This window comes from Urocitellus parryii, chromosome 5, assembly GCF_045843805.1.
Source record: "Urocitellus parryii isolate mUroPar1 chromosome 5, mUroPar1.hap1, whole genome shotgun sequence".
NCBI lineage: Eukaryota > Metazoa > Chordata > Mammalia > Rodentia > Sciuridae > Urocitellus > Urocitellus parryii.
The window spans coordinates 89,185,957-89,213,362 of NC_135535.1; the positions used below are offsets into that span (position 1 = coordinate 89,185,957).

Genomic DNA, 27,406 nt, shown 5'->3' on the forward strand with positions numbered 1-27,406 from the left:
ATCCTGACACCCAATTTGCATCTCCTTTCTTCCTTCCTTTCTTTCTTCTTAAATGGTACTGGGGACTGAACCAAGGCACATTCTACCACTAATCTGTAATCCGGGCTTTTAAAAATTTTTTTTTGTAAGAGAGATTTTTTGCTGAGACTGACTTTGAGTTTACAATCCTCTTGCCTCAGTCTCGAAAGTCACTAGGATTACAGGCTTAATACCACACCAGGTCTTTCTATTAAGACACTTTACTATTACTGTATTACTGTTCCCTAACAGCTACCTGCTAAATTCTTTCTGTTATATCTGGATTCTGTCTTGGTGAAAATTTTCAGGTAGAATGAAGATCTTTTGGAGGAAAAAAGACTTTTATTCTGGTGTCGGCTCAACCTGATTCTTATTATTGGAGCTCCCACATAGAAATACTACTCTGCATTAACAAACTGAGCCCAGTGGGAAGCAAGAATGCCTTACCTGGTTTTGGAACACTGGTTTCTGTGGGAACAAAGTTAAAGAAGTATCTATCACAGGAAGCCATGACACATGAAATGTTTATTGAGTACCTGGTATAAGTAATTCTTCTAGCTGCTATGATAGTTCTATCTTCAGGGAAACAAAACATAAACACGCACAATCAGAAAAATGAGAAATTATACCCCATTTATGTGTGATACGTAAGTGCACGAATGCATTCTACTGTCGCTTATAACTAATTCAAGCAAATTTTAAAATTTATAAAGAAAGAAAATTTCAATTCATATCGCAAGCAATGGGTGAGCTGCCTTTTTGTGTAAAGACTTCTTAGAGATTGATATTGGAAATATGGAGAAAAATTAAAGAGATGTGAATAGATAATGTCATTAAGAACCAAATTGAAGCCCAGGGCTGAGGTGCATGCCTGTAATCCCAGTGGCTCGGGAGACTGAGGCAGGAGGATTGCAAGTTCAAAGCCAGCCTCAGCAAGGGCTAGACACTAAGCAACTCAGTGAGACTGCCTCTAAATAAAATACAAAATAGGCCTGGGGATATGGCTCAGTGGTGGAGTGTCCTGAGTTCAATCCCTGGTACCCCCCTACCCCAAATAAAATAGAACCAAAAGAATTGCTGTTAAGTATGTGAAAAAATAAATTTATTTACAAATGTATACTAAAAGTATATGTAAGTAATTTACCAGTGTAAACTAAAGTTTCTCTCACCTAAAAGGAAAAATCCAAATGTTGGTAACACATTCTATTATTCATGGGGAAATGGAACTCATAGATTGCTGGAAAGAGTATGATGGTAGGCAATTTAGCAATATCTACCGAAATGAAAAGTGTATGCTCTTTTACTCCGTTTCATTTTGGGGGATTAACCTGCATTCTAGCAAAAGAACAACATGATATAGTCAGTATGTGCTGTTTTATAATAGCAAAAGATAAAAACTGAAATGTCCACATAAGGTTTTTCTATTCAGTAGAATAGGGTTCCATTACATAAAAGAATGAGCATGCTCTCTGCATATCAATACAGAAAGATGTAGAAATAGTTTCAGGGAGAAAAAGTGTATTTTTTTTTTTAGTTGTAGATAGACACAATACCTTTATTTTGTTTATTAATTTTTATGTGGTGCCGAGGATCAAACCCAGTGCCTCAGACACGCTAGGTGAGTGCTCTGCCACTGAGCCACAACCCCAGCTCAGAAAAAGTATATTTTTATCTGATTGTGTTTATATTAAGAAATTAAAAAGCTACAGCTGGGCATGGTGGCACACTCCTGCAATGCCAGCTATTTGGCGAGACTGATGCAAGAGGATTGTACCATTCAAGGTCAGCCTGTGTGCCAGAAAGAACGAAATTTTAAAAAATAAAAAATAAAAGGAAAGAGGAAGCAAACAGGCAAGCTAGATTGAGAATAAGGCTACAAAAATGTCTATGAATCTTTAAAGTTCAGGGGGTGGTGTTTGGGAAAAGGGAAAGTGCTAAGCCTTGGACAGATAAAAGAGAATTTAAAGGTGTTATTTTTGTAGTTTATGGTTTTTGAACTAAGTGAACATATTGTTTATTTATTCTTTTTTAATGAAACAAGAAATGTTAGAAATTCCTTTCCAAGTCATTAAGTATGACATGAGGGTAGTAGGTCAGATGGTGGAATGAGATGAACATCACGACCCTAGGTTCAGGTATGACTGCATATACGGTACAACTCTATGTTGTGTACGACCCGAGAAAGGAAAAGTTGTGCTCCATTTGTGTACAATGAATCAAAATGCATTCTGCTGTCATGTATAACTAATTAGAACACATTTTTAAAAAGTCAATAATAATAGCAAGGACATTAAAATCTTCAGAAATTCTGAGAGATTAATATTATCTTCTTGTTTCTTTTTTTCAGCCTTCTACCTTAGAAAAACAACAACTTTTTTCTTTTATAATGTGCTTTTTACAAACATTCTTAAAGTTCTAGTGATGATTGATTCCTTCATTCTTGTCCAGATGATGAAATAAAGCTACCTATGACAATTCATTCATGAGATTTTTAAAGAGCTGTTTGTTAGAGTTTATAGCAATCAGAGCTCACAAAAATTTTCAAGGTTAGTGAGTAATTTTCTCTTTGGGAAATTTTGAAATTCCACTAAATGTTACACTTTATAAAGTGTTTTCATTATATAACACATAATAAGCATTAATTAATAGCAAATAATTCTGTTCCCCTTTTCAAGCCCACAGAACAGGCTCTATCTGAATAGACACAAGGTAAAGTGAATGTAGCATTGAGGTGGACATTTCCTTATTTCTAGATTACTAGCTTGAAACCCATAGAAGCTGATGATGGAAGAACTATCATTTCCTTTAAATGTCCTACATTTAAATATCCTGTGCCCATATCATTAAGGACAGGTTTACAATGTCAAAACCAATACATTTAACTTACATCCCTAAAAGACAGATTTAATTAAATTTATTTTAATACAACCAAGAAATTTTATTACTAGGGATAGAAGAAGAACAGACACACAGTTGGTGAGATTATTCTGAGATGAACCTGTGTTCAGGTAAAAACAACTTTCCAGGAAATGTCGAAAGCCTAGAGGTTACAAAGGGTTAAATAACACAGTACATTTTTCTCCCAAAGGGGAAAAATCAATCAAAAGGGGATGACATCTTGCTTCCCAAGTTCTCTCTTGTTTGCTCTATTGACATGGAACTAGGCACCCACATTACAAAACACTGATGGTTGCCAGGCACGTCCTCTGAGCTGTGAGGAACTAGATGACTAGCCTGGACATCATGCCTCACACCTGACACCAGGCAGCTGGCGCTTTCAATTCATGCTGAAGGCACAGTCATTTCTAATCAGTGACACAATTCAAAGAAAACAATGCTTAAGATATTTTTAACTGTAGATAAAAATAACATAATATGTACTAGTCAAGGTCTTTGCAAGGAGATTACCTGAGCTGCTTATTTAATATTGAAAAATGTATTGTAATTTGTCTACCCCTAATACTAGTAAGCAGTCAGTAGGGAGGGAAGGTTGCACAATGCAATCTTTGTAACAAATATTAGTTTGATTGCATATTTACAGAACATAGACTGATGTTAAAAGCCGATGTTAAACCTAAATATTATATTTAGTTAACATCCACATAGATAAGAAAATATATTTTTGTCTTTACGTTAATTTTGAATACTTTTTAAGCCCAATAATGCATTTGCATATTACCTTAAAAGTAAATGACTTTTAAATACTTTCTTAACTGCCTTGACTCATAAATATTAAGGCCATTTAAATTTCAAAAATAAAAATGTTTTAGAGCATCCAAAACTCATTTAAAGATAAAAACAGGATCTACTAAAAAACTGATTTTTTTTTGTATTTGTTCTAACTAGTTATACATGACAGTAGAATGTATTGTCATACATCATACATAAATGGAGTATAATTTCTCATTCTTCTGGTTGTACATGATGTAGAATCACACCAGCTGTATAGTCATATATGTACATAGGGTAATAATGTCTGATTCATTCTAGTATCCTTCCTATCCCCATACTTCCTCTCCTATCTTCACTCCCCTCCCTTCACTCCCCTCTGCCTAATTCAAAGTACCTCTATTTTTTCCTATCCCTCTGCCCCCTTATTGTGAATTAGTATCCACCTATCAGAGAAAATATTTGGCCTTTGATTTTTTGGTATTGGCTTATTTCTTTTAGCATTATATTCTCCTGCTCCATCCATTTACCTCAAATTCCATAATTTCATTCTTCTTTAAGGCTGAGTAATATTTCATTGTGTGTATATACCACATTTTTTAATCCATTCATTTGTTGAAGGGCATCTAGGTCGGTTCTGTATTTTGGCTACTATTAATTGAGCTGCTATAAACTTTGATGTGGCTATGTCACTGTGTATGCTAATTTTCAGTCCTTTGGGTATAAACCAAGGAGTGGGATAACTGGGTCAAATGGAGTCTTGTTAAAGCAGTCAGTTCCTAAGCCAACATGGTGAAGATTTGGGCCTACTGTTTCTTCTATTAGGTGCAGGGTCTCTGTTCTAGTGCTTAAGTCTTTGATCCACTTTGAGTTTTGTGCATGGTGAGAGATAGGGGTTTAATTTCATTTTGTTACATATGGATTTCCAGTTTTCCCAGCACCATTTGTTAAGAGGTATCTTTTCTCCAATGAATGTTTTTGATGATTTTTTTCTAGTATGAAATAACTGTATTTACATGGGTTTGTCTTTGTGTCCTCTATTCTGTACCATTGGTCTACATGTCTATTTGGTATCAATCATGCTGGAGAAACTGATTTTTTAAAACATGATCATTGAAAATAGAATAAGACACATTATATCCTGTCTCATGTGGACTGACAGGAAACATATTTTGCAGCATATTTTGAAGTCAATTCAGGGTGTAAAGAGTTTCAAGTGACAATATTCAGTTTTAATCTTATTCTTGGATATGCTTTATCACTGCTGTTGTTTTCTTTTTTAACCCTACGTTCTCACTATTCTATGAATCATTGATGCTGGTGTTGAGAATCATGGCTCAAATCCTGTACTCCCAGCACTAAAGATTGAACACCCGATAACTGACAAGGCAAGCACAAAAGATTTTATTTAAAGGATGGGGTGGGGAGGAGATCCTCTGCAGAGGAGGGAGTCCAAGTTGGTGCCCAGGGGAGTAGGAGTGTCCTGCCCCTTTTATAGATATTAGATTTCTTTTTGTTCTCATGCCCTCTCTTCCCATCCAACCTATTTGACCCAAAAGGTGGAGTGATCCAAGGGAAGGAACAAAGCCACCCAGGGGTAGGTGCAAGAAGGGAGCTACCCCGGGGCTACTCATTAACAACTCCTTGCAGAGAGAAACAATTCCCTAGAGGCAGGTAACCTTAGCAACAGGTTAGAGGAGGGGAAAGTGCTCTGGAGGTATTAGCATTTTATTTCCTTTGAATTAGTCCCTATCTTCCTGACCCAGTCATTTACTACCTACACTGACTGTCCTTCTGTCCCCCATCATTGAAATATTGTCTCACAAATGTGGACAATATCATATAAAACTACCCATGAAACAGCAACAGCCTACACCTTCTGACTTTTATGGAGTGCTGTGCTATGCCCTGTGCTGGAAGCTACAGTTTGAAGATAGAAACAATAGAGTTTCAGCTTCTTTGGACTTGGTGTAGAGGAGAAACAAATGCAAACACTGAACTTCATTATAAAATGTGCTATGACAGGTGTACTTATAAATATGCCCATGGCAATCAAGGAGCATTAGGAGGATTACATAACAGAATCTATGGGGATGGAACTCAGGAAAGCCTTGTTCTCCGTGAAAGAGTCAGAGAATGAAAGAGCTGGCTAGGTATGGGATGATGGCAGACAGGCTATTCCTGGCAGCTGGAACAATATCAGCACTGGAAGAGAAGCAGGCCACAGCATGGTGCAGGGGCTTTGATGTCACTGGGGAACACTGGATTTGTGGTTCTGAGTGTTAGATGATAAAGTTGGATGGAGCAAGTGGCAGGTGCCCACTTCCACAGAGATCAGTCAATTTACAACATTGTGATGATAAAAAGATGAACAGGGACATCTCAAAATCTAGTGAATACTGACAACATTAGACTACTTTAACATTATTATTTTTCAAGATTATTGGATTTCTGAAAAATATACTCATAGGAAACTCTGAAAGAAAAATATTCATTGACATACATATTTTATTATAAAACATAAATAATCTCTTCCTTAGTTCCTTAATCTAGGAATCAACTGCTCCACCCACAGTGGGTACATCATTAATACACTAACAAAGTCATTCTGAATATGCAGGTCCAGGCTAATCAAACCTTGGAAGTCCTTTAAAGACTTTCAAAAAGATTCCAAAATGTCAAAGCAAATGTGTGTTCTTCTAAATGTATCTAGTGACCTCTGCTGGAATATTTATTTATCAAGGAAACCAAATACAAGTTGTCTTCTTTTCTTTCTTTTTTTCCTCCTAATTTGCCCTCTTGCCTCTTCCCATTGAAAGATAAGATTTTAGTGTGGGAGTGAAATTAGGAATCAGGGTCTTTTGAGCACCTTTTTCCTACCTTAGAGAAGTCCTGTCTCCCTTTCTGCCTCAACAGCTCTTATCTTTCTGCTGCCAACTCATTTATTTGTGCTGTTAGCATAAACCTTATAGGACAGTATTCAGGGATTTGGGAAGCAGAGAACTTTGTCTGATCCTCCTCCAAATCTGCAGAAATGACTGCCTTTCTCTGCACATACATATGGAAGAAGGCACTTCATCCAGAGAGCAAGGATAGATGAAAACATGGACATATTTCTTTTAGTTCTATTTATTTCACTTCTCTTGACTCCAGGAGCAATTTTGAAAATAGCATTTGCCACTAAAAAGCCAAGAATTGGTGAAGAGTGACCTCATGTTGAGAATAACAAGGTTAAAAAAAAGTACAGAAGCCTGATGGGAGGTGTCATTAGGAGATGATATGTGCTGAAAATACTGGTACTTGATATTAAAAATAAGTCAAATGGGAACTAAGGACAAGGAATTTCAAAACATCACAATAACAAGAGTAGAATTGTGCAAAACCTTATGATACGATTAAATTTGAAAACCGTTTTGATTTATCCCGTGCATGGTGTGCATATCTGTAATTCATGATTATTACAGAAAATTTGTAAAACACAAATAAGCCAAAAGACCACATAAATACTGGTCATAACCACTATCACTTACAGACAATAACTGTAAGAGTTTTGGCATGTATCCTCCCAATTTTTTGTTCGTGTCTATTTTAGTCTTCTCTTCATATATACTTCAGGACTACACACACACACACACACACACACACACACACACACGTTATTACAACATTGATTCAGACATACTACTTATGTTATCTTGTATCTTAGTTATTTTCAGTTACCACATTATAAAATATATTTATTAATCTAAGGTCATTTTCTTCCAAAGTGTTTAATATAATAAAATACCAAACAGGTAACAAACATGTATAGTACAATATAAAAAAATTAAGAAAATTAGCCTCCCATTCCTCTCCATTGGTAACCAATGCCCTTTGGGGAAGGTTTTAATAGGCCACCATATGTTTTAAAAATAAGGCTGAGCATTACTAAAGTGTTTGGCATAGTGCCAGGCACTACATTAATTCTCTTATGTAAATTATCTCATCCTCATTATAATAAGTAAACTAAAGCTTATATAAACATCTGCTCAAGGTTACATATCTGATAAGTGGCTGAATGGACGGTTCCAGACCAAGCACTTGCCACCTGGAACATACTGTAAATGAATAAATCACTCTTTTGGTATATGTTGAATAATGTGAATCAGCTCTCCCTTGGCTTGTTCAATCCTGGAAAAACCAATCTCAAGGTTGTTGAGAGGAAGCACTGCAAACGCAAAGGTCTATCATGTCCTTGTCATCCCATCTCATTCCTCATCAACATGTCCTTCTGTTGGGCTTTATTGGAATTTGTATTTGCAGAACACTCAGAAGTTAAGTCAACACAAACAAATAAATCATTATGTAAAAAAGTCTTTTCAACAACATAGCCTCATATCTCTATTATTTTAGTACTTGATTTTTTGATTAGCCATGTAGCCTTTTTTTTCCACAATTCAAACAAATGGATAATAAACTGTGTATGTATATTTACATTTGTAGAAAAAGATAATCAAATATGTTGCTGAATCACGGAAGACATGTTTATTTTTCTTGATTTACATAAATTATTAATATCACATAATAAAATATGATTTTACCTATCTTGAGTCATTAAAACAGGCTTAAGTCAAATAGGCCAACTACATGGAGTGAGACTACAGACCCACTAAATGTTTCTAAAATAGTATTATAATAAGGAACAAATTATGCTTTGACAATGTACTTATAATTCTAACCTGAACATTATTTTGTATGAGCTTCAATTCTGCTACTACATGGTATAATAAAAATACAGACTGCCAGGTAAATCTGTAAAGCAAGATGGTTCAAATTAAAACATGCTGTGAATGTCCTTACTTTAGAAACAAAATTGTGTGTGTGTGTGTGAATATATTGATACAAATACACATACAAACACATGATAAAGCAAATATATGGCATTTATTGGCAGTGTTATCCTAATGATATTTCTATTGTAACTTTTTCCCTGTATTTGAACATATTCCCATCCACATCCATTAAATTATTATTATTAATAATATTTTTTTTAGCACTGGGGATGGAACTCAGGTGTGCTCAGCCATTGAGCTACATCTCTAGCCCTTTTTTTAATTTTAATTTTGAGACAGGGTCTTGCTAAGTTGCAGAGACTGTCTTCAAACTTGTGATCTTCCTGCCTCAACTTCCCAAGGTCCTAAGATCATAGGTGTGTGAAACCACACTGGGATCATTGCATCATTCTTTATCAATTTGATCATATTTGTAAATATACAGTGTGACTAAAATTAATTTCTACTAGCTCATTTAACTGTGGACTGATAATGATTGACCAGTCAAAAATACATTTATTATATGCTATACCTAAAGACACACTGAGATTTATACTTTTGATATGGGGGGGGGGAATTTAAGTTATTAAGAAAGAGATAAACAAGAGCTATGCTTATCATCAAAATTAAATTTGTAAGTGTAGAAGGAAATAACCAGAAATAAAATTTTTTAAAGCTCTAGAAAAAAGTGTTAAAAAAGAAAGAACGGAGCCAGGCGCTGTGATGCACACCTGTAATCCCAGCGGCTTGGGAGGCTAAGGCAGGAGGATCTCAAGTTTAAAGCCAGCCTCAGCAAAGGTGAGTTGCTAAGCAACTCAGTGAGACCCTCTCTCTAAACAAAATAGGGCTGGAGATGTGCCTCTGTGGTTGAGTGCTCTTGAGTTCAATCCCTGGTACCCGCTCCCCCTCAAAAAACAAGAAAGAAACAAAGAATAGAAAGCTAAAAGAATTTAAAACTGGAAACATATCTCAACCAGTTCTACATGTAGTCTGCAAACTTTATGAGGGAAATTGCTTTGCTAATATTGGGTTGCTCTGGAAATGATGAAACAAGCCCTGGAGACAGTGTGAGTCTAGCTTGGTCAAAAGGACAAGGGCTAAAGGGCTGGATTTGTATCACGCTCAATCTGTCCCAGGAGGAGCCTGCTCAAGCTCTGAACAGCAGGATTTTACTCGAGATTGCTCTGGGTCATTTAGGTAGATAGTAGTAAGGGATAGTGTCCTCATTGGACAAAAAGATAAGCCCTCCTTCAATTGGGAGTTCTCTGGGAAGCACTGGAGATTTTGTTCTACTGGTTTACTTCTTTGAGTATCTACTAGAGCTTGATACCTACCGGCTCTAAACTTCTGTGTTTCTAAGTGCACCTAGCAGGAATTGCAATTAATTGAAACAGGGAATCCATCAAGGGTTTTTGAAGACTGGAAGAAGAATGCTTCGAGGCCGATCATTATCTGTAACATCCCTAAGTGGGCTTCCTCAGTGGGAAGCTGAAAAACTTCCTGTGGAGGATTTACTGCTCTTTGAAGTTTCTTGGGAGGTGACCAATAAAGGTTGGTGCTGCTCCTGATGGTAACTATTTCTCAGGTTGTTGAAGAATATAGATTCGGATTTCATAGGTGATGCTTCAGTGATAATGCATGAGCAAGGGTGACATTTGATCTAATCTATTTCAACAGGCAGTGACAACTTAAGACTTGTGTATGTGTTGAAGAGGAGTAAGTGAAAAAATTAGTCATTGCCAGAAAATGTGAATTCAAATAATAATTTTAAATCCATGTTACAATAAAATAAGAATGAAAAGTTTATTTCTTGTTGTTTTATGATTTTTTTCATCAACAAAATCTTCATAAGCACTTTAAGTACTTTTAAGTCCTTTATTTTGGGAAGTACTATATGAAGAAACTTTAACTCCATAGCAGTTGTATGAAACGTTTCATAGTATTTCTAATAATTCAAGATTAGTTTTGAATTAAAGTTTTAATGTAAAAGCTGATCAGAAGACAAAATGCTGTACTGCTACTCAAAAGACTGAAAGTATTTTTCTTCAATGCGATGCATACACAGAAATTATAAAATAAAAAAGAAAGTCAAATTGATCAAATAATTTCCTAATAAGATATAACCTGATTATGCTGGGTTAGAGAAGGCAACTTAAATGGGTTTTAATAACAGAGGTACCTGTATAATTATCAAAGAACAATTCTTATAGATTGATAGACTCTAGTTTAAAAGTGTTATGAAGGAAAAAACATTAACTGAGAAGAGATAATGGTTTTGAAGGCTGCGTCCTTTAATATTATGAAGGAACAGGTCCAGAGATTGATGGGTAAATAGCAGTGACAAGCTGTATAATTTGAAGAAGCTGAAATGAAAACATAAATGTGATGCATGACTTTTCTGCTTTTTGACTAGTTAGAGCCAAAATAATCCCAAATTACAATTACACTTGGCTTCTGTTCTGATTTTGATCTTATGCCAACTGTTGAAAAATTGCATTTGTAAAATTCCTTAAATCAAAATTATCAATTAATTCTGCCTATGCAAAAGGGCAAATAATTCAGGTGAGAGAGCAAAATCCAGTCTTCCTGGCTGCATTGAGAAGGAGCAAGGAGAAAAGGGACTTTACTGTAGAGTTAGAGAAGTATTTTACAAGTAGATCTTTCCAATGTTCTTTTTCCTGTCACAATTTTTTTCTGCCCAGTTTTTATTTTATTTTATTTTTATTGTCAGCAAACAAGTTTTATTTTGCAAAATATTATGTAATATGAACTCCACTGCAAAAGAAGGGAATCAATTAATTTTAATTACGTAATCCAGAGGAAAAAGAACAGGTCGAATGAAGGTCCTGGATCTAATGGATCTCTCTATAGGGACAAGAAGAGACAAAAATATATCATCCAATATCAGCTAAAAGAAAACAGAAACCACATGAAAACTATTCCTTTTTGCCCAGTTTTAAAATATGGCCAAGGTTTCTGGCATAGAGCCACCACCACAATACATGAATCCCAGGGTGTACCTTGAAATGAAGATTTCCTCAATGGAGTAGGCAAGAGCCCAAGGACATAGCTCCTTGGTGGAAAAAACTGGGGTGAGTGGTTCTTAGCAAACAGAGTCAGCCCAGATGACTTCAGCCCAGTGGCCGCACTTTAGCAAGCCCCCTTTCTTTCCTTCTCTGCTCTCCATTTATCAAACATTAATGGAACTAATGAAAACTTATCCCATGGGTCTTAAATCCCAATCGTGTGCATGCTGATTTCTGTCCTGATATTTTTAATATCTCACTCGGCCTGATTTTGTCAAAAATTTTAATAGAGACATACAATGATTCCATTCATCCCTGACAATATAAATTTGCTTTGAACTTGACTTTCCTGCAGTTCATAGCCACAGTTTGAGGCATCTTGGAGATTTTAAATCCAACCCCTCTATTTAATACACAAAATAGATGAATAGAGGCACTAAATGAACAAGCAAACGGGAGACAGAGGACTAAGATGTAGGTCTCTTCCCAGTCTGATTCCCCTTTTTACTGCCACATAAGAATTAAATATTGAGACCTCTACTGTCTAAGGATATGTCCTATAGATGAAAAAGCTCTGTCTTGCAGTTAAATGTTAGAGACCTCTGAATAATAAAAAAAAAAACCCTCTTGAACTATCTCAGTATCAGATTATTCATGAATAAAATGAAAATAATATGTTCGAGTCATCTTACAATTTCTATGGCAAACAAGGAAGTTTATTCATAACAAAGAAAAAAAAGGGTTTTTTAGAGAGGAACAAAATTTCTCACTACCAGGACTTTGCCAGTGAGTTATGGAAATGTTTAAAGTATAACGGGGCAGGGGATGTGGCTCAAGCGGTAGCGTGCTCACCTGGCATGCGTGCGGCCCGGGTTCGATCCTCAGCACCACATACCAACAAAGAAGTTGTGTCTGCCAAAAACCAAAAAAAAAAATAAATAAATATTAAAAAAATATTCTCTCTCTCTCTCTCTTAAAAAAATAAAATAAAATAAAGTATAACTAACAAAGGAGTCACAATTAAACTATTGGTTGTTAATAATAACATCCAAATAACCTTTCAGTGGTACATATTAACCTTAAATTTCTTGCTTTTATTAATTTATCCATTTTTTTGTTATTATCCATCTATTATTCAAAAAAGATTTATCAAGTATCTGTTAGGTGTCAGACACTAAAAGACTAGAGAGACAGAATTTAACAAAATAGAATTGAGCTGGGCAGGGTGGCACACACCCATAATCCCAGCAGCTTGGGAGGCTGAGGCAAAAGGATCTCGAGTTCAAAGCCAGCCTCAGCAAAAGCAAGGTGCTAAACAATTCTGTGAGACCCTGTCTCTAAATAAAATAAAAAATAGGGTTTTGGAATGTGGCTCCATGGTTGAATGCCCTTGAGTTCAATCTCTGGTACCCCAAACAAACAAACAAACAACAAAAAAACAGAATTGATTTCCAATTTTCCAGCATTTATAGACTTGTAGGAAGATTGACATTGAACATGTAGCTATAGACACATGCAGTAGTGTAAGGGTTAGAGAGAAAGGTGCTTGAAGATTATGTGTGGTGCTATTTTGGTAGTGGTTATGGTGGGATTCTTAATTGAGTTTGGGGTTTGTGGAGAACCTTTCTAATGAAGAGAAATTTGAGTTGATATTTAAGTTTGAACTGCTGTGGGGCAAATATGACAGAGGAGGCAATAAAGATAGAGAGTTCTGTGTGAGAGACTTACACAGGCTGAGATGCATTGGTACACATGCCAAGGTGCAGAAGTGCGCCCTGTTCAGAGATCTCAGTGCAGCTCAGAGAGGGAAGAGGAGGGAATATGAAGGAAGACAGGAGAAACCTTCAGGGGCTAGATTGTGAAGCTCCTGATGAATTATTATCTTTAAGGATAATAATTTTATCTCCAATCCATGAAAAATAAACAGAGCCATTAACTTCTAAATAGTGGGAAGTGCTAAATATCTGATATTTTTTTTTAAAAAAAAGTACTGTTAAAAATTGGGAGAAAAGAATAGCAGAAAAGTTGCACTGCCTAAGATGGGAAGTTTTTTCCAAATGTTGGGGGCAGGGAGGAAGTTTACTTTCTCTCTCTTTGCTCAGGCCTTACTACAGTCATTTCTTCTGCACAGACTTTCCCCAAACCTTGTCAACTATAGCCAGATTATCATATTGAAGATTTTGGATCATAAAGAATTTAATGGAATCTGTCACAAATAAAATGAAACTAAGAGGTATAAAGACTTTTGAAATTTAATCCTAAAATAAAAGCTTTCTTCTCAAAACAGACCAGACACAAATTGTTTAGTCCCAAGTCAGCATGTTACTGGACATAATACCTTTACCTGCTGCCTCATCAAACTGGAAATCACAGCTCTAGGTCACATGGCACAAGGGCACATGGACAAACTCAAAACTTGTAGTCAAATGGCCTGGTAGAAACCCAGTCTAACCACAAGTTTACTCTTCTGAGGGAGGCATTCTGTCGGAGAGAACCTTGATATATGTGGGCCTCAAGGAGTCTGTGAATCTTTAGAAATTGTATCTGAAAAGATGTGTGCATATATTTTTAAGAGTTTTTTTTTTTGAGAAGAAGACTACACACTTTTGTAAGATCTACAGAGATTTCTATGATTGATGTAGGAACCATGATTCATATGAAATGTCTATATAAGATCTATATTGCCCATTTTTAAATTGGATTTCTTTTTTGCTAGTGTGTTATTTGTTTTCCTTATATATTTTTATCTTAATCCCTTACTAGGTTGTATAGTTTGCAAATATTTTCTCCCATTCTGTGGGTTCTCTTGTTATTCTGTTCTTTTTCTTTGCTTTGCAGAAGATTTGCACACATGTAATAAAATCACATTTGTCTAATTTCACTATGTTGTATCCACAAATCCTTGCCTATTCCAATGTCCTGAAAAGTTTCTCCTGTTTTCTACTAGTGGTTTCATAGTTTCAGATCTCACATCTAAGTATTATATTTTGACTTGATTTTTGTAACTGGTGCAAGGTTGAGGTTTAGTTTCATTCTTTTGCTTGTGGATACCCAATTTTCACAGCATCATTTATTAAAGAAACTGTCCTTTCCCCCGTATATGTTCATACACTTTTGTCAAAAATCTCTTAGCTATAAATGAATGGTTTGTTCCTAGAATTTCTTTTTTGTTCCACTACTCTGTCTTTGTGACAGTAAAATGCTGTTTTGATCACTTTAACTTTGTTGTATATTTTAGAGTCTGTTAGTGTGATGCCTCCTGCTTTTTTGTTTCTCCCTGCTCAAGATTTCTTTGGTTATTTGGGTTCTTTTATGCTTCGATATGAATTTTAAGACTGCTGTTTAAGTTTCTGTTATGAATGCCATTGGTATTTCAATAGGAATTTCATTGAATATTATGGCCATTTTAACAATATTAATTATTACAACCCATGAACATTGTATAGCTTTTCTTTTTTAGTGTCTTCTTCAATTTTGTCATCAATGTTTCATTTAAAATTTTTTTTTGTAGTAGTGAATAGACAGAATGCCTTTATTTTATTTTTTTATTTTTATGTGGTGCTAAGGATCGAACCCAGTGCCTCATACATGCTTGACAAGTTCTGGGCTGGGGCTGTAGCTCAGCAGCAGAACTCTACAGTGAAAACTATAAAGATCTTTTACCTCTTTGGGTAGATTATTTCGTAGATATTTAATTTTGTGTGTAGTTATTGTAAATAGAAATGCTTTCTTGATTTCTTTTTTCAGATAAGTTGCTATTGGCATATAGAAATGTTTGTTGATTTTTGCAAATAGAAAACTATTTAGAACTTTGCTGAAGTCATTTATGTTCTAATAATTTTTTTTTTTTTTTGGTGGAGTCTTTGGAAGTTTCTACATCTGCAAGGAGTGACAATTTGACTTCTTTTTTCCAATTTGGATGCCACTATTGCTTTCTCTTGCCTGATGCTCTGGTACTTTATAAATAAATAAAAGGGTTAAAAGTTTGCATACTTGTCCTGTTACAGATCTTAAATAGAAAGCTTTCAGCTTTTACCTATTTGGAAGGATCTTAGCTGTGGGTATGCTTACCCTGATTTGAACATTATGCAATCTATACATATACTGAATCATCATATAGTACCCCATAAATATGTATAATATTTATACGTCAGTTACAAACAAAAAAAAAAAAAGAAAGAAAGAAAAGAAAAAAGAAAGAAGATTCGTGGTTCCAAAATACTCCAAGCCCCTAAATTCCTTTTTGTCAATTCAGAAGATTCTAGAGCAAAAATAAAGTAAAACAAAAGAACTCTGTTTCCTTCCTTCCCCACACCATTTTTGAGAAACCCATCAATTTGTTGCTCCATACATTTACTTATGATTTTGCTGACTTTAGCCTGGGGATTCTGGTGTCAGGCTATTTAAGTGGAAATCCCAACTTGTCCATTATCTGTGTGATGATGTATCCATTTCAAACCTCTCTTTGTCTCAGTGTCACCATTTAAAAAATAATGATTGCATTTACCTATAGTGCTGTTGTGAAAGTTTTAAAAAATATCAACCATAAGTTATTTGCAACAGTACCTGCATTTAATAAATAGCTTATTGCTATTAATTTTTCATAAAATTTATTTATAAGAAGAGAAAATTAAATAATCAATTATCATATTGGCTTTCTCTTTGAGTGATTCCATGATTTTATTTTAAACACAAGATTAGAAAGAATAAATAAAAGATACAGGTCATGGTTAATTAAATCATGGATGACATAGTAATTTAGGGTTGCAGTTTCTTTGCCTGGCAGAGATAAGTTAATGGCATCCTAAGCCATACCACATGAGCCACACAATTCAAGCAAAATCTGCATAGCACACACAGATTCAAGACAAATATCAGTCTCCCCACTTCCTAGAATACCATGTTTTCCAGAATATCAAGCTTATCCTATATAGAACATTTGAAAATATCATTGTAGATGTATCAGGGTTGGTGTGCTTTGCCCAAAGTTGAATATCGCCTCTCACTGTGGAGACTGCAGCTACTTTGATTTAAACCACAGACTTAATAAAATGCTGGGAACACAAATATTTAGGGAGGGACTGCCTCAGAGAATGATGTCCTACCTGCATAATGACTGTCTTTGCTCCTGCAAATGTGTCTTGGTACAGGAGGGTCCGATTAACAATTACATATCCTGAAGTAGACAAATGGCTTCCAAATTCTGTAACCTGAGCATTTTAAAATAGTCAAGATTTAATCAGTTTTATTATGGAAGTACATAATAATAAATACTAATGGGTGCGCGCACACACACACACACATATGGAGAGAGTGAGGTCATTATTATGGCTAGTGTCCATTCTATTTTGCTTTGGAATAGTGATTTTTAGTGAAATTAGCAGTGCTCTTAGGTGAAAAGTTAGGGGTTTAGCTCCTCTTTGCTATATGTGCCATGGTAGCTCATCTTTTCTTGCTTATGAAAGGCTTGATATTTTGTCCTCACACTAAAGACAACTCCCATGTTGTTTCAGGAAAACACAAATCAATAAGATACAAAGTACTTGTTTGAAAGTGAAGGTGAAGTCCAGATTCAATGATCTAAACTGTGGAAAACCAATAATTGACTAATAATATTGAATGTGTCTTTTGAAACATAAAATGGCATTTATTTGCTGATTTTAAAAAAGAAGTATGTGTTGGTGAACCTCTGACTTATACCTCAAATTTGAAGATGAGAGACTCTATCTCTATGCCCTGCACTTAGTAATACTCCAGCATGCTAAGAAAGAAGGCTGGGGCAAAGTGTGGTAACAGTAAAAGCCGAGGGAAACTAATTGACAAATAATTATGCAGGGGACAAGGAGAGGCAACCGGTGCTGAGTATATGAAATAGCAAGAAGAGGATGTCCCCACAGGATTGTGGAGTGGAACCTGTATTTATAATCAGGTCTCAATCCAACCTAGGTTGTAATTTTTTTAAGTTTCATATTTTCATTCTAGAAACTCTAAAAGAGCATAGCCATTCTATTTATAAACACACTGGCTATTTTGGAAATATCTATATAAAGGAAATGAAGTAGCAAATGAATTCACTGATTATCTTTGTATTTTGATTCTGAAATCTTATCATTTGTTTTTTCAAATAAAGAATTTCAGAAACTGGGGGTATAGCTTAGTGGTAGAGTGCTTGTATAATATGCACAAGTCCCTGGGTTTATCCCCAGCACCATTAAAATATTTTTTTTCTTTCTCCTTACCTTCTTTAGCAAATAAAAATATATTTTAATTCACTCAAATCGATTTGAATTTGAAACATATAACATAATGAACATCGAGGATGCTCTAAAATCTATGGGTGAGACACATAGTTACAAATAAGGATTTTCAAGAATAAAAGTGAAGGTATGGCATTTAATAAATATGTACCACCAAAACTCTGTAGCCTATTCCCCTGATAGGGTGAGAATATAGAAGAGGAGAAATTAATTGAAAATTTTGCATTTTTGTAGGTAGTGGTTTTGAATAAAACATACATGTATTTAAATGTGTTGCCAAGATGTGACTCTCACACTTCAGAGTTCCTTTTACTTGCTCTTGCAAATTGCTTCTCTAAAGTAATTTTCCTTAGCAAATAATGTCAACAGTTCACAAAAATTTCCAGAATTTAGGGAAATATTTACATATAGTTGACCTGGACATAAATTTACATAGATGTAGACCCATGGTTGAATGGGGTAAGTGAATCACATCAATTCTGATCCAAGCAAGAAGCTCTTACCAGTACGTTTTGCACAGCCTCTTCAGGTGTTCCCTGCTCCCTCCTTACGGGCTGTGTGTGATTGATTATGTTCTCATTAGACTGTTCAAATGACAGTTCAACTTTCTTTTGTGTAAAGACAAAACGTCTTTCTTTACAGATGAAGAGGTCATTGCGTAAGTGCATGAAAATGGTTTGCATTACATTTTTGGAGTCACATTAGCTCTTTGATATATTAATGAATCTGGTTAGCATCACATAATAGTACCAACGTTTGCCTTTTGTGTCTCACTCCCTCAAAAGGGAATTTTCCAAAAAGTGTATTTTGAGTGCCTCAGGTTTAAAGAAAATTTCACAGCAATGATGACCATTGGTTAAAACTATTGAGAAGACTAATGATTTAAAGTCTACTGAAATAAGAAATTTAAGAAATACAGTAGTTATCAAAATCCATATTCCAATTAATTAGAAATTTTTTTGTAAAACAGCAGTAGAAAATGAGAAGAAACTTTCTTTTCATTGTACAAGGAGTAAAATCTATCTATCTATCTATCATCTATCTATCTATCTATTTATTTGGCGGGGGGGATACCAGGGATTGAATCCGGGAGCACTCGGCCACTGAGCCACATCCCCAGCCCTATTTTGTGTGTTATTTAGAGACAGGGTCTCACTTAGCACCTGGCTGTTGCTGAGGCTGGCTTTGAACATGTGATTCTCCCGTGTCAGCCTCACGAGCCGCTGGGATTACAGGCGTGCTTTTAATTGAGTTGAAAATTGGTGCCCAATTCTTATTAGTTCCAGAATTTCACACTGAATTTCTTGAGTCAATCCCTTGCTTATAGCTCATTCCTAATTTTTTCATCCGTTTTAAGTGACATCTTACTTGTTTTGTTTTTGTAGTGCTGGGGATCAAACACCAGAGTCTTAGACATGCTAGGCAGGTACTTACCATTGAGTCACATCCCAGCCAATGAGACCTGGTTTTTAACACTGCCACTACAATCACTCTTTCTGCCTAAGCTAACTACTACTTAACCCTCATATAACAGATGAGATAATTGAGCCTTAGGCTAGTTAAGAGAGTTAACTAATTCAATCTAAGTCGGTGTTAATTTTTTGCCATTATATCGCTTCAATAGATACCCTGCACACATATCTTTGGTCACTCTTCTTATTTTCCCCCAGGATAATTTTCTAGATTTGGAAGTGCTGAATCCAGGAGTACACACAGTTTTTTTGGTTTTATGTTTTAATACTGGTAGCAGCAATGCCCAAGGGGGGAAATAAAGCAATGACACGAGCCTGAAAATTTGTGTCACTGATTGCCATCAGAGTTGGCCCCGCATTTCCCATCAAAATCTATCATGTTTTTCCCCTTGTCAAAAGGAACCTTGCCTAGGCCTTAGAAAGGGAATGCACCTTAGCCTGGGAGATTTTTCTCCCAATTGCAAGCAACAATGGCCATGACTTGAACATGCCTGAGCCCTTTCTTGGAGAAGGGAGAAGAGGTGAAAGGTGACTACTGCAGAGGACATGTGACAATGGCTGTTTGTCCTTACTTTGAGGCTTCACTGTGAATGGAACTTTAAACCAAGCGCTGTTTTACTCCAAGCCTCTCTTCAGATTCCTTGGAAATGTCCCTATCTGCTTCTGCCCAGAAGCGGCTTTAAAATTGACCCAGACTTGAACCAAACAGTAGCCTTTTGTTAGCATCCCTCAACAACATGTCAAACCCTGTTCTTTGAGAAAGTTAAATAAACTTTTGTGCTGAGAGGATCCCAAATGTTAAATTTAAAATGAGAGTGAACTTCCATCCCTTAGTCACTTGAAATGAATTACTAACCCCAATGATAATAGGGCCTTTTTTTTTTTTAACAGTTGGAGGTATCTATACTGTGATTCAGACAAAGGCCAAAACAACAGCAGATGAATGGGGAGAAAATTATTTTCTGATAGGTCCATATTTTGAGCATAACGTGAAGACTCAGGTGGAACAATGTGAACCCATGAATGACGCTGTCAGAAAAGCTGTGGATGCAATGAACCAACACGGCTGCCAGGTAAAGGACTGACATTGAACCTCACAACTCTCAGTAAACTGTTATGGGAAACAGGACGAAAATTTCAGCAACTCCTAGGAGAAGACCCTCCACCTACTTAGGGAAAAGAGAGGGTTTGTGAGAAGGTTGATGAACTTGGTCTTGAATAGATTGCACTTGAGACACCTCATGAAGACCAAGGTGAACTGTCTAACAGGGCAATGGATTTGGAGTTCTGCAGAAGGTAAAGGGTAGAGATGGTTTTGAGGAAGTTATTTGTATTTAAATTGTGAAGTCAGTGATGTTAAACAAAGTGTTCAGTGGAAGTTTATAGACAAAGAGCAAAAGTTTTGAGCCAAATCTCAGGAAATGTCAATATGTTAGAGCATTCTTTAAAAATGAGCCAGAGATTGTAAGCATAGAAACAACGTTACAAGGATCTCCTAATCCTCAGAACCTCTGAATATGTTACCTTACCTAAAAAAAGGGACTTTGTAGATATGGCTGAGTTAAGGAAGTTGAAATGGGCAATAATCCTGAATTATCGGAGTGAGTTTAGTGTAAGTATAGGAGACCTCAGAAGAGGGAGGCAGTAGAATTAGAATTGCAGAAGTGTTGACTATGGAAGGAGAGGGTGGAGTGATGTACTTTGAAGAAAGAGGAAGAGGCCACAATGAACATAGGTGGCCTTTAGAATCAGGAAAAGGCAAGATAACATATTCTCTCCTAGAGACTCCAGATTGAAGGCAGCGTCTGCCAACTTTGTCCTGTAATGTTGACTTTGTCCTGTAATACCTGTTTTGGATGACTGACCTCCATACCTGTAAGATAATAAATTTGTGCTGTTTTAAGTCACTAGGTTTGTGGTTCTTCATTACAACGGCAATAGGAATAATGATGTTAAGACAAGGGAGGAGAAAGTTTCAAGTATGAAAAAAGGATTAAGGTAACAAATGATTGAGCAAAGGTCAACTGGGTTGGGAGATATTCAGGTTATTGGTAGCATTGCTGAATACAGGTGTTTTTTTTTTTTTTAGGAGAAGGAGAAGTTAAATCAGATAGCAATGGGTTAAGAAATGAATGAGTGGTGAGAAAAAGGGTATAGAAGTTATAGCTGTGAGATTTTTCTTTGAAAGGGGAAAGATAATAGTTTCAGATAACATGGTTTTGAGAATTGATGTCTTATTAAATATGGGTGAAACCTGAGCATATTTATATGCCAAAACGAAATGTACTAAGATAGGGAGAAGTTGCAAGGTCAGAATAAATACATGATTGAAGAGAGTAAGGTTAATGAGAATGGTAGGAAAAAACATGATCCAAAGCAATATTGAAAGAATTGTTCTTCACCCTTTTCACTTAAACAGGAAATAAAATATGAATGCAAAGAGTTGACTCAGGCTTATCTCACTCAATATTTTCAATGATCTTACTAAAGTAGGAGTTAAAGGTCATCTTGTAAGAACTGGAGGCAAGCGTTGAAATAAGAGAACTTGAAGGAAGAAGTACTGAAAAAATATGTAAGGAATATATAAGAATTTCTAGATATCTTTGAAGTGTAGTCAGAACTTTTTACTAAAACAAATGTATTTGACAGTGATTATTTGTAGCAGAAACCAGCAGCCTGAGTGAAAGAGTGGGGAGTTGAATAGATGGAGATCCAATGTTGTTTGATTTCAGGGTTCATATAAAAGGCAAAGCAGCACAGTGTTGGAGGTAATTGTGAGAGGGATTGGATTGATGTGCCTTGGTATCTAAATGGACAGGAAAGGAGGTGATAATGTAGGAACAGATGGAGGATTCCAGGAACTGAACGTTTTAAAGAAAAAAGAATACATACACCAGGAGACACACTGAGAGAAATAGAATTGTAGAAGTTGTGTAGTAATAGGGTGCTGGAGTGGAATGTTTCAGAGCAGCAACAGTTCAGGTTGACAAGGGTAAGACCATAGCCATGAACCTAGGTGGCTGGAACCAGATGTACATGAAGTTCTTTGATTTCTACAAGATCAAGCAACTATGGAGTAAATGTGTAGGTTAAGAAACTTGAGATATTGCCTAGGATAAGGTAAAAAAGAAACTAGAAAAAGTAAAAGTAATTATGTTTGGATAGCATATGCAAATAAAGAAGAAGGCTTTAAATGTTTCAGAGCAGTTAAAAAAAAATAACTTTCCCTCTTACTTACTTATTTCCCAAGAAATACAGTTTCTGGAGATGAAAAAAAATGAGAAGTCCTCACTTGAGGGGTCTGTACATAGTGGTGTCTAGGAGGTACATGCAGTTTAAGAAGCACAGTATGTAATTAACGAAGGAACTGGAGGTCCCAGAAGCACTAGGAGAGAAAATAGCACAGAGAATGTGAGGGAAGTGACAGAAGGGTGCATGTTGTACTATTGGGATAAAAGTAAGGGTTTTTCCAAGGCAGAGGAAGATGAGAAGAACTTTGGACTGACTGGTCTCATGATTCGAAATCCAGGCCATATTCTCCTCAAACAGCTGGGCCAGAGATTCCAGCAGCCTCAAAACTCTATGTGCTTATCTAACCTGCTTCTTTGTTTGTAACGGCCCCTAGGAAATTGGAAAGCATCAAGTCCCAATCCTTATTGCCTGGAGAGAGGTGGAATAGAAGCCAGTTCCTTAGCATGCAGCTAAAGGGGTTGGGATATTAGAAGTGCATTTCGGTTCCTTTTGACAAAGGTATTGAAAATTCAATCCTGAAAGGAAAGAGTGGCATGATGAATACTAAATTACAATGGAAGCAACTTAAATGAGGTCTTTCAAGGTTGGTCAAAGTTTGGATAGGGTAGAGACATCACCACACATGCCTGAGTCCCATAAGAGTAAGTGAGAATTAAATTGAGCTTCCAGGCTCTGCAAAATTTAGCTTTGGTTGAGTGCCAAGGGTAAAGGTGTAAACAATGTGGATACATTCAGATTTCCAGAGAGGTTTGGCTATGCAATGAAAGAGACTAATCTTAGTCTCTCTGAGTTCTAGAAAGGAGTTGAAGTAAGTGGCTTATAATGTTGCATATTATCTACTAGGATAATATACATAAAATAAAAATCAAGGTAAAAGAACAAGCAAATTACTATAGAAATATAGAGACCAAAGGGAAGTTGAAGCTTTGATACACAAGTGACTAATATCAATAAAACTGGAAAAATAACTGAGATAATTAATGCATTAAAATTTGCTTGAGATAAAATAGGAATCAAAAAAGTCAATTTGAAGACTAACAGGATTAGACTTTCAGCTGCTAGAAAAAAGAGATAATGTATCTTTGGCAAAATATTTAGTTAAGATGTCTGGCAGAAACATAATTAGGAAACATTTTGGGTCACATCTTTTTAAATAGGAGTAGTAAGATAGATCATACACATTTGTCTACAGAAGCAGCTTCTTTTGTAGTTGGAAGTATTGTAAATCCTGTTTCATACAGGGAATTACACAATACAATGACTGTTACATTCAGCTCCAGATTGTTAAAGATACAGAGCATTTCATCTGTGACTGTATCACAAAAGCATAGACTATAATGCTAAATCCTCTTTGTATAAGCTCAAGGAACCAGGAGGGTAAGGAGTGACAAATGAACAAAAGTTATGCTATCTAGATACATTGTTCTTAAATGACCAAATTTAACAAAGATCAGAAAGTGGATATTGAATAGGAATGGATGTGAGTCCACTTTAGCTAGGTACAAACCTCAGATGTCATCAAAACTCTTCTCTATGTAGCATGCCTAATCTGCTATTGAGCTCCAAATAAAGTTTGCATCCTCTATGCTAATATACATTTTCTTCTCTTGTATTATTTAACGTTATTATGTGGCTATATGTTCTCTACACAACAGGTGCATTTTGGAAGATGGCTGATAGAAGGGAGTCCTTATGTGGTGCTCTTTGACATAGGCTACTCAGCTTGGAATCTGGACAGGTGGAAGGGTGACTTTTGGGAAGCATGCAATGTCGGCATCCCTTATAATGACCGAGAAGCCAACGATATGCTCATATTTGGATCTTTAACTGCCTGGTTCTTAAAAGAGGTACAGTTTACCATATAATAATAAGACAGAGGAGTGGCACAACTGCAGTCAGTGCCTAGAAATAATCCCAGGAATTTAGATTAAGCAGATTTTGAGATAATGCCATTCTTGATTGTCCTAATACATTTTAAAGGAATTATAATACATTCCAAGAAATTGTCCAGCATTCCTCAACTGAATTCCAACCTTTGGAACAGAGTAATAATAATCATGCTTTTTAATATGTATTCACATAAGACTTAAATGGAATTGTATGTATAAAATATGCAATTATGTAAGCTGAGTAGATGAAACACAATAGATATGCAAGAAAAAAGAGGTGATTTTCATCATCCATTATACACATGAATTGTGAAATTTGGGGAGCAGCAGAGAATTTGAAATATTCTGTTTGGCTTACACATGAGTGCTTGGGCAACAGGAGTGACTTATAGATAGTCTTATTATTTCCAAAGGGCAAAAGTATTCTCATAAGCTATTTATAAGTCCTTTGAAGTAGAATAATCCATATATGTAAAAAAGAAAGAGATTAGAAGTCAGCTTTTGTTAAACAAGTCAAGCTGGAACTCTCTTGACTCCTCAAAGCATGGCAGTAGGATTTCTTTGCATCCCTTTCATTACACCTAGCCAAAAAATCAGATGGTAAGGGAAGAGCATCCCTAGCAGTGGGAATAAAGTCTAAGGACAAAAACATCATAGAACTGAGTGTTGAGAAAGTGTTCCCCTTAATCTTTCCTTCTGATGAAGTCATGTCCCAATAGCTGTAGAAGGCTGCCTTCAATTGAAGGGGACTATGGACAGGTATTCCTTCTGCTTTATGCTGGGGACAGCATAGGAGAAGAAGGGGGAGGGTATTGGCAGAATCTGTCCTAATGCAGACACTTGGTCCTGTTTTAGATCAGTTAGTGAACACAACTCTCTTTAGACTGCCTATCTGAGGACACAGCCTCAAGGCTGAGGCCAGCAACAAAATTGTGTGTATGTGTATGTGTGTGTGTGTGTGTGTGTGTGTGTGTGTGTGTGTGTGTGTTTACCATCATTCTTTCTGATAAGAGAAATGGAGAGAGAGAGAGAGAGAGAGAGAGAGAGAGAGAGAGAGAGAGAGAGAGAGAACCAGAGAGTCTCAGTTTTCTCTTAAAAGAAAAAAAGAAAGAGGGAGAAAAAGAAAAAATTCCAAAAATAGAGATTTACTTTGGTTCAAAGGGTCAATATGTAGAGACATTGAGGCATAGGCAAAACTACCAGGCAAGCCTTATCTGTACAACTGTTAATAACTGATTTTTCTTAAAGAGCAGGCAAAATTCAGAGGGCTTAGCCTTGTCAGTGGTTCTCAAAAGAGTATTTCCTTGGACCACCAGCAGGATAGTGAATTAATTTTTGTAGGAGTGAAACAAACTAACTTTAAGGCAAAGAGACTAATGCCCAACCTGGTTCAGTGTAATGGATTTAGACCTGGATCTTGGGTCCTTACTAAGCTGCTGTTTAATTCTAAACAAGTTATTAGAATTTCTCTTTCTCCCTAATTCCATTTTCTTAAAATAGTAATGTATCAATTAAAATTATTTGGCTTTAAGGAAGAGAGAACTCAAATAAGACAGATGTAAAACATGAATCACTTGTTATTTATTTTAATTTTTTTAAAGTAAACTGTAAATGCATTGAAGAGGGACTGATGCAGTGAAGGGAGAGGGAGCGTGCTGGGGGAAGTGCTGGGGACTGAATTGGAGCAGGCTGTGTTCCATGCTTTTGTGATTATGTCAGGGTCTATCCTGAAGTTGTATATAACCAAACACAAAAAATAAATAATAAAAAATGAAACTTGTTGGACTGGGTATGTGGTTCAGTGGTAAAGTACCGACCTGGCATGCATGATGTCCTGAGTTTGATCCACAGCACTGCAACATAAATAATAGGTAAATAAAGAAATAAATTTTAAAATACAAAAGCTTATTAAGTGGGTAGTTCAAACTTACTCAGACACTCAGTGACATATTCAAGAACATTATTGTTATCATTGATTCATCCACTCAACAAATATTTCTTACTAGTAAACATCTATTCAATTTTTAAATATTATTACTAACATTCATTATTTAGTATTTCTGTTAATATTTTTTCTTCTGTGCATATAAAAATAAGTCTGATATATCACTGAAAGGGAGATTAAGACATAAAAATATATGAACTTTATAAATATGCCACTGAATTCTATAAAACATTTACCCTTGCTGAATCTGTATGGCTCATATTTAGACCCCTTTAAATTTTAGATACCATGACTCTCCATTGCTGTGGATGATGCTCAAGATTATGTTTCACCAATAACTTTTCTCAATGCCTTTTTCTGGTGTAGGTGACAGATCATGCAGATGGTAAACATGTCATTGTCCAATTTCATGAATGGCAGGCCGGAACTGGACTGATTCTTTCTCGAGCCAGGAAACTCCCTATTGCCACAATATTTACAACCCATGCCACACTACTTGGGAGGTATCTCTGTGCTGCAAATATTGATTTTTACAACCATCTTGATAAGGTAAATAGTCCTTCCACTTCTCCCCATCTACATTTCTTCAGATCACTGAAGATGAGGGATGAAAAGCATTGACCTTTATATTTCATCTGCCAACCAGATGGCAGAAATGCCCTTTTAGTTAATCAATATTCATGAGAAGGTCTCCCCTGGGGTGACAGAGAGCTGATGTAGCTTAACTTTGCTCAGAGTGCAATGGAGTGTGGAGGTGTAAGACCTGATTTCTGTCCCACTTGGGAGCAGCAGATCCACAGAGGCATGGTAAAGAGTGACACACTGTGTGAACCCAAGACCGGCCTCTTGTTCCTTCCTGTAGCTTGGAAAATGCTGTGAAGATAGATGCTGGATTCACATACAGCTCTGAGTGCAGGTAGAGAAAGGGATTCTAGGTGCACTACAAGCCTTATTTCCTCTAACTTCTCACAGAACAATTTATTGGAAACACATTATAAGTTGATAGGTGAGATTTTTTTTCTGTAACTCTGAAATGCATAGGTGGGATTCTTGGGATTCAAGTAGGA

General features: G+C 36.1%; 1 protein-coding gene across 1 annotated transcript in view; it reads left to right on the top strand.

Annotated features, from left to right (window-relative positions):
• The first annotated feature begins 9,928 nt into the window (after positions 1–9,928).
• The window catches only part of Gys2 (glycogen synthase 2), a 57,555-nt gene continuing 40,077 nt past the window's right edge, over positions 9,929–27,406 (top strand). The window contains exons 1-4 of the mRNA XM_026391934.2: positions 9,929–10,049; positions 20,145–20,326; positions 24,161–24,352; positions 26,706–26,888. Coding sequence (XP_026247719.2) covers positions 9,929–10,049; positions 20,145–20,326; positions 24,161–24,352; positions 26,706–26,888 — 678 coding nt within the window. The remainder of the gene's footprint in view (positions 10,050–20,144; positions 20,327–24,160; positions 24,353–26,705; positions 26,889–27,406) is intronic.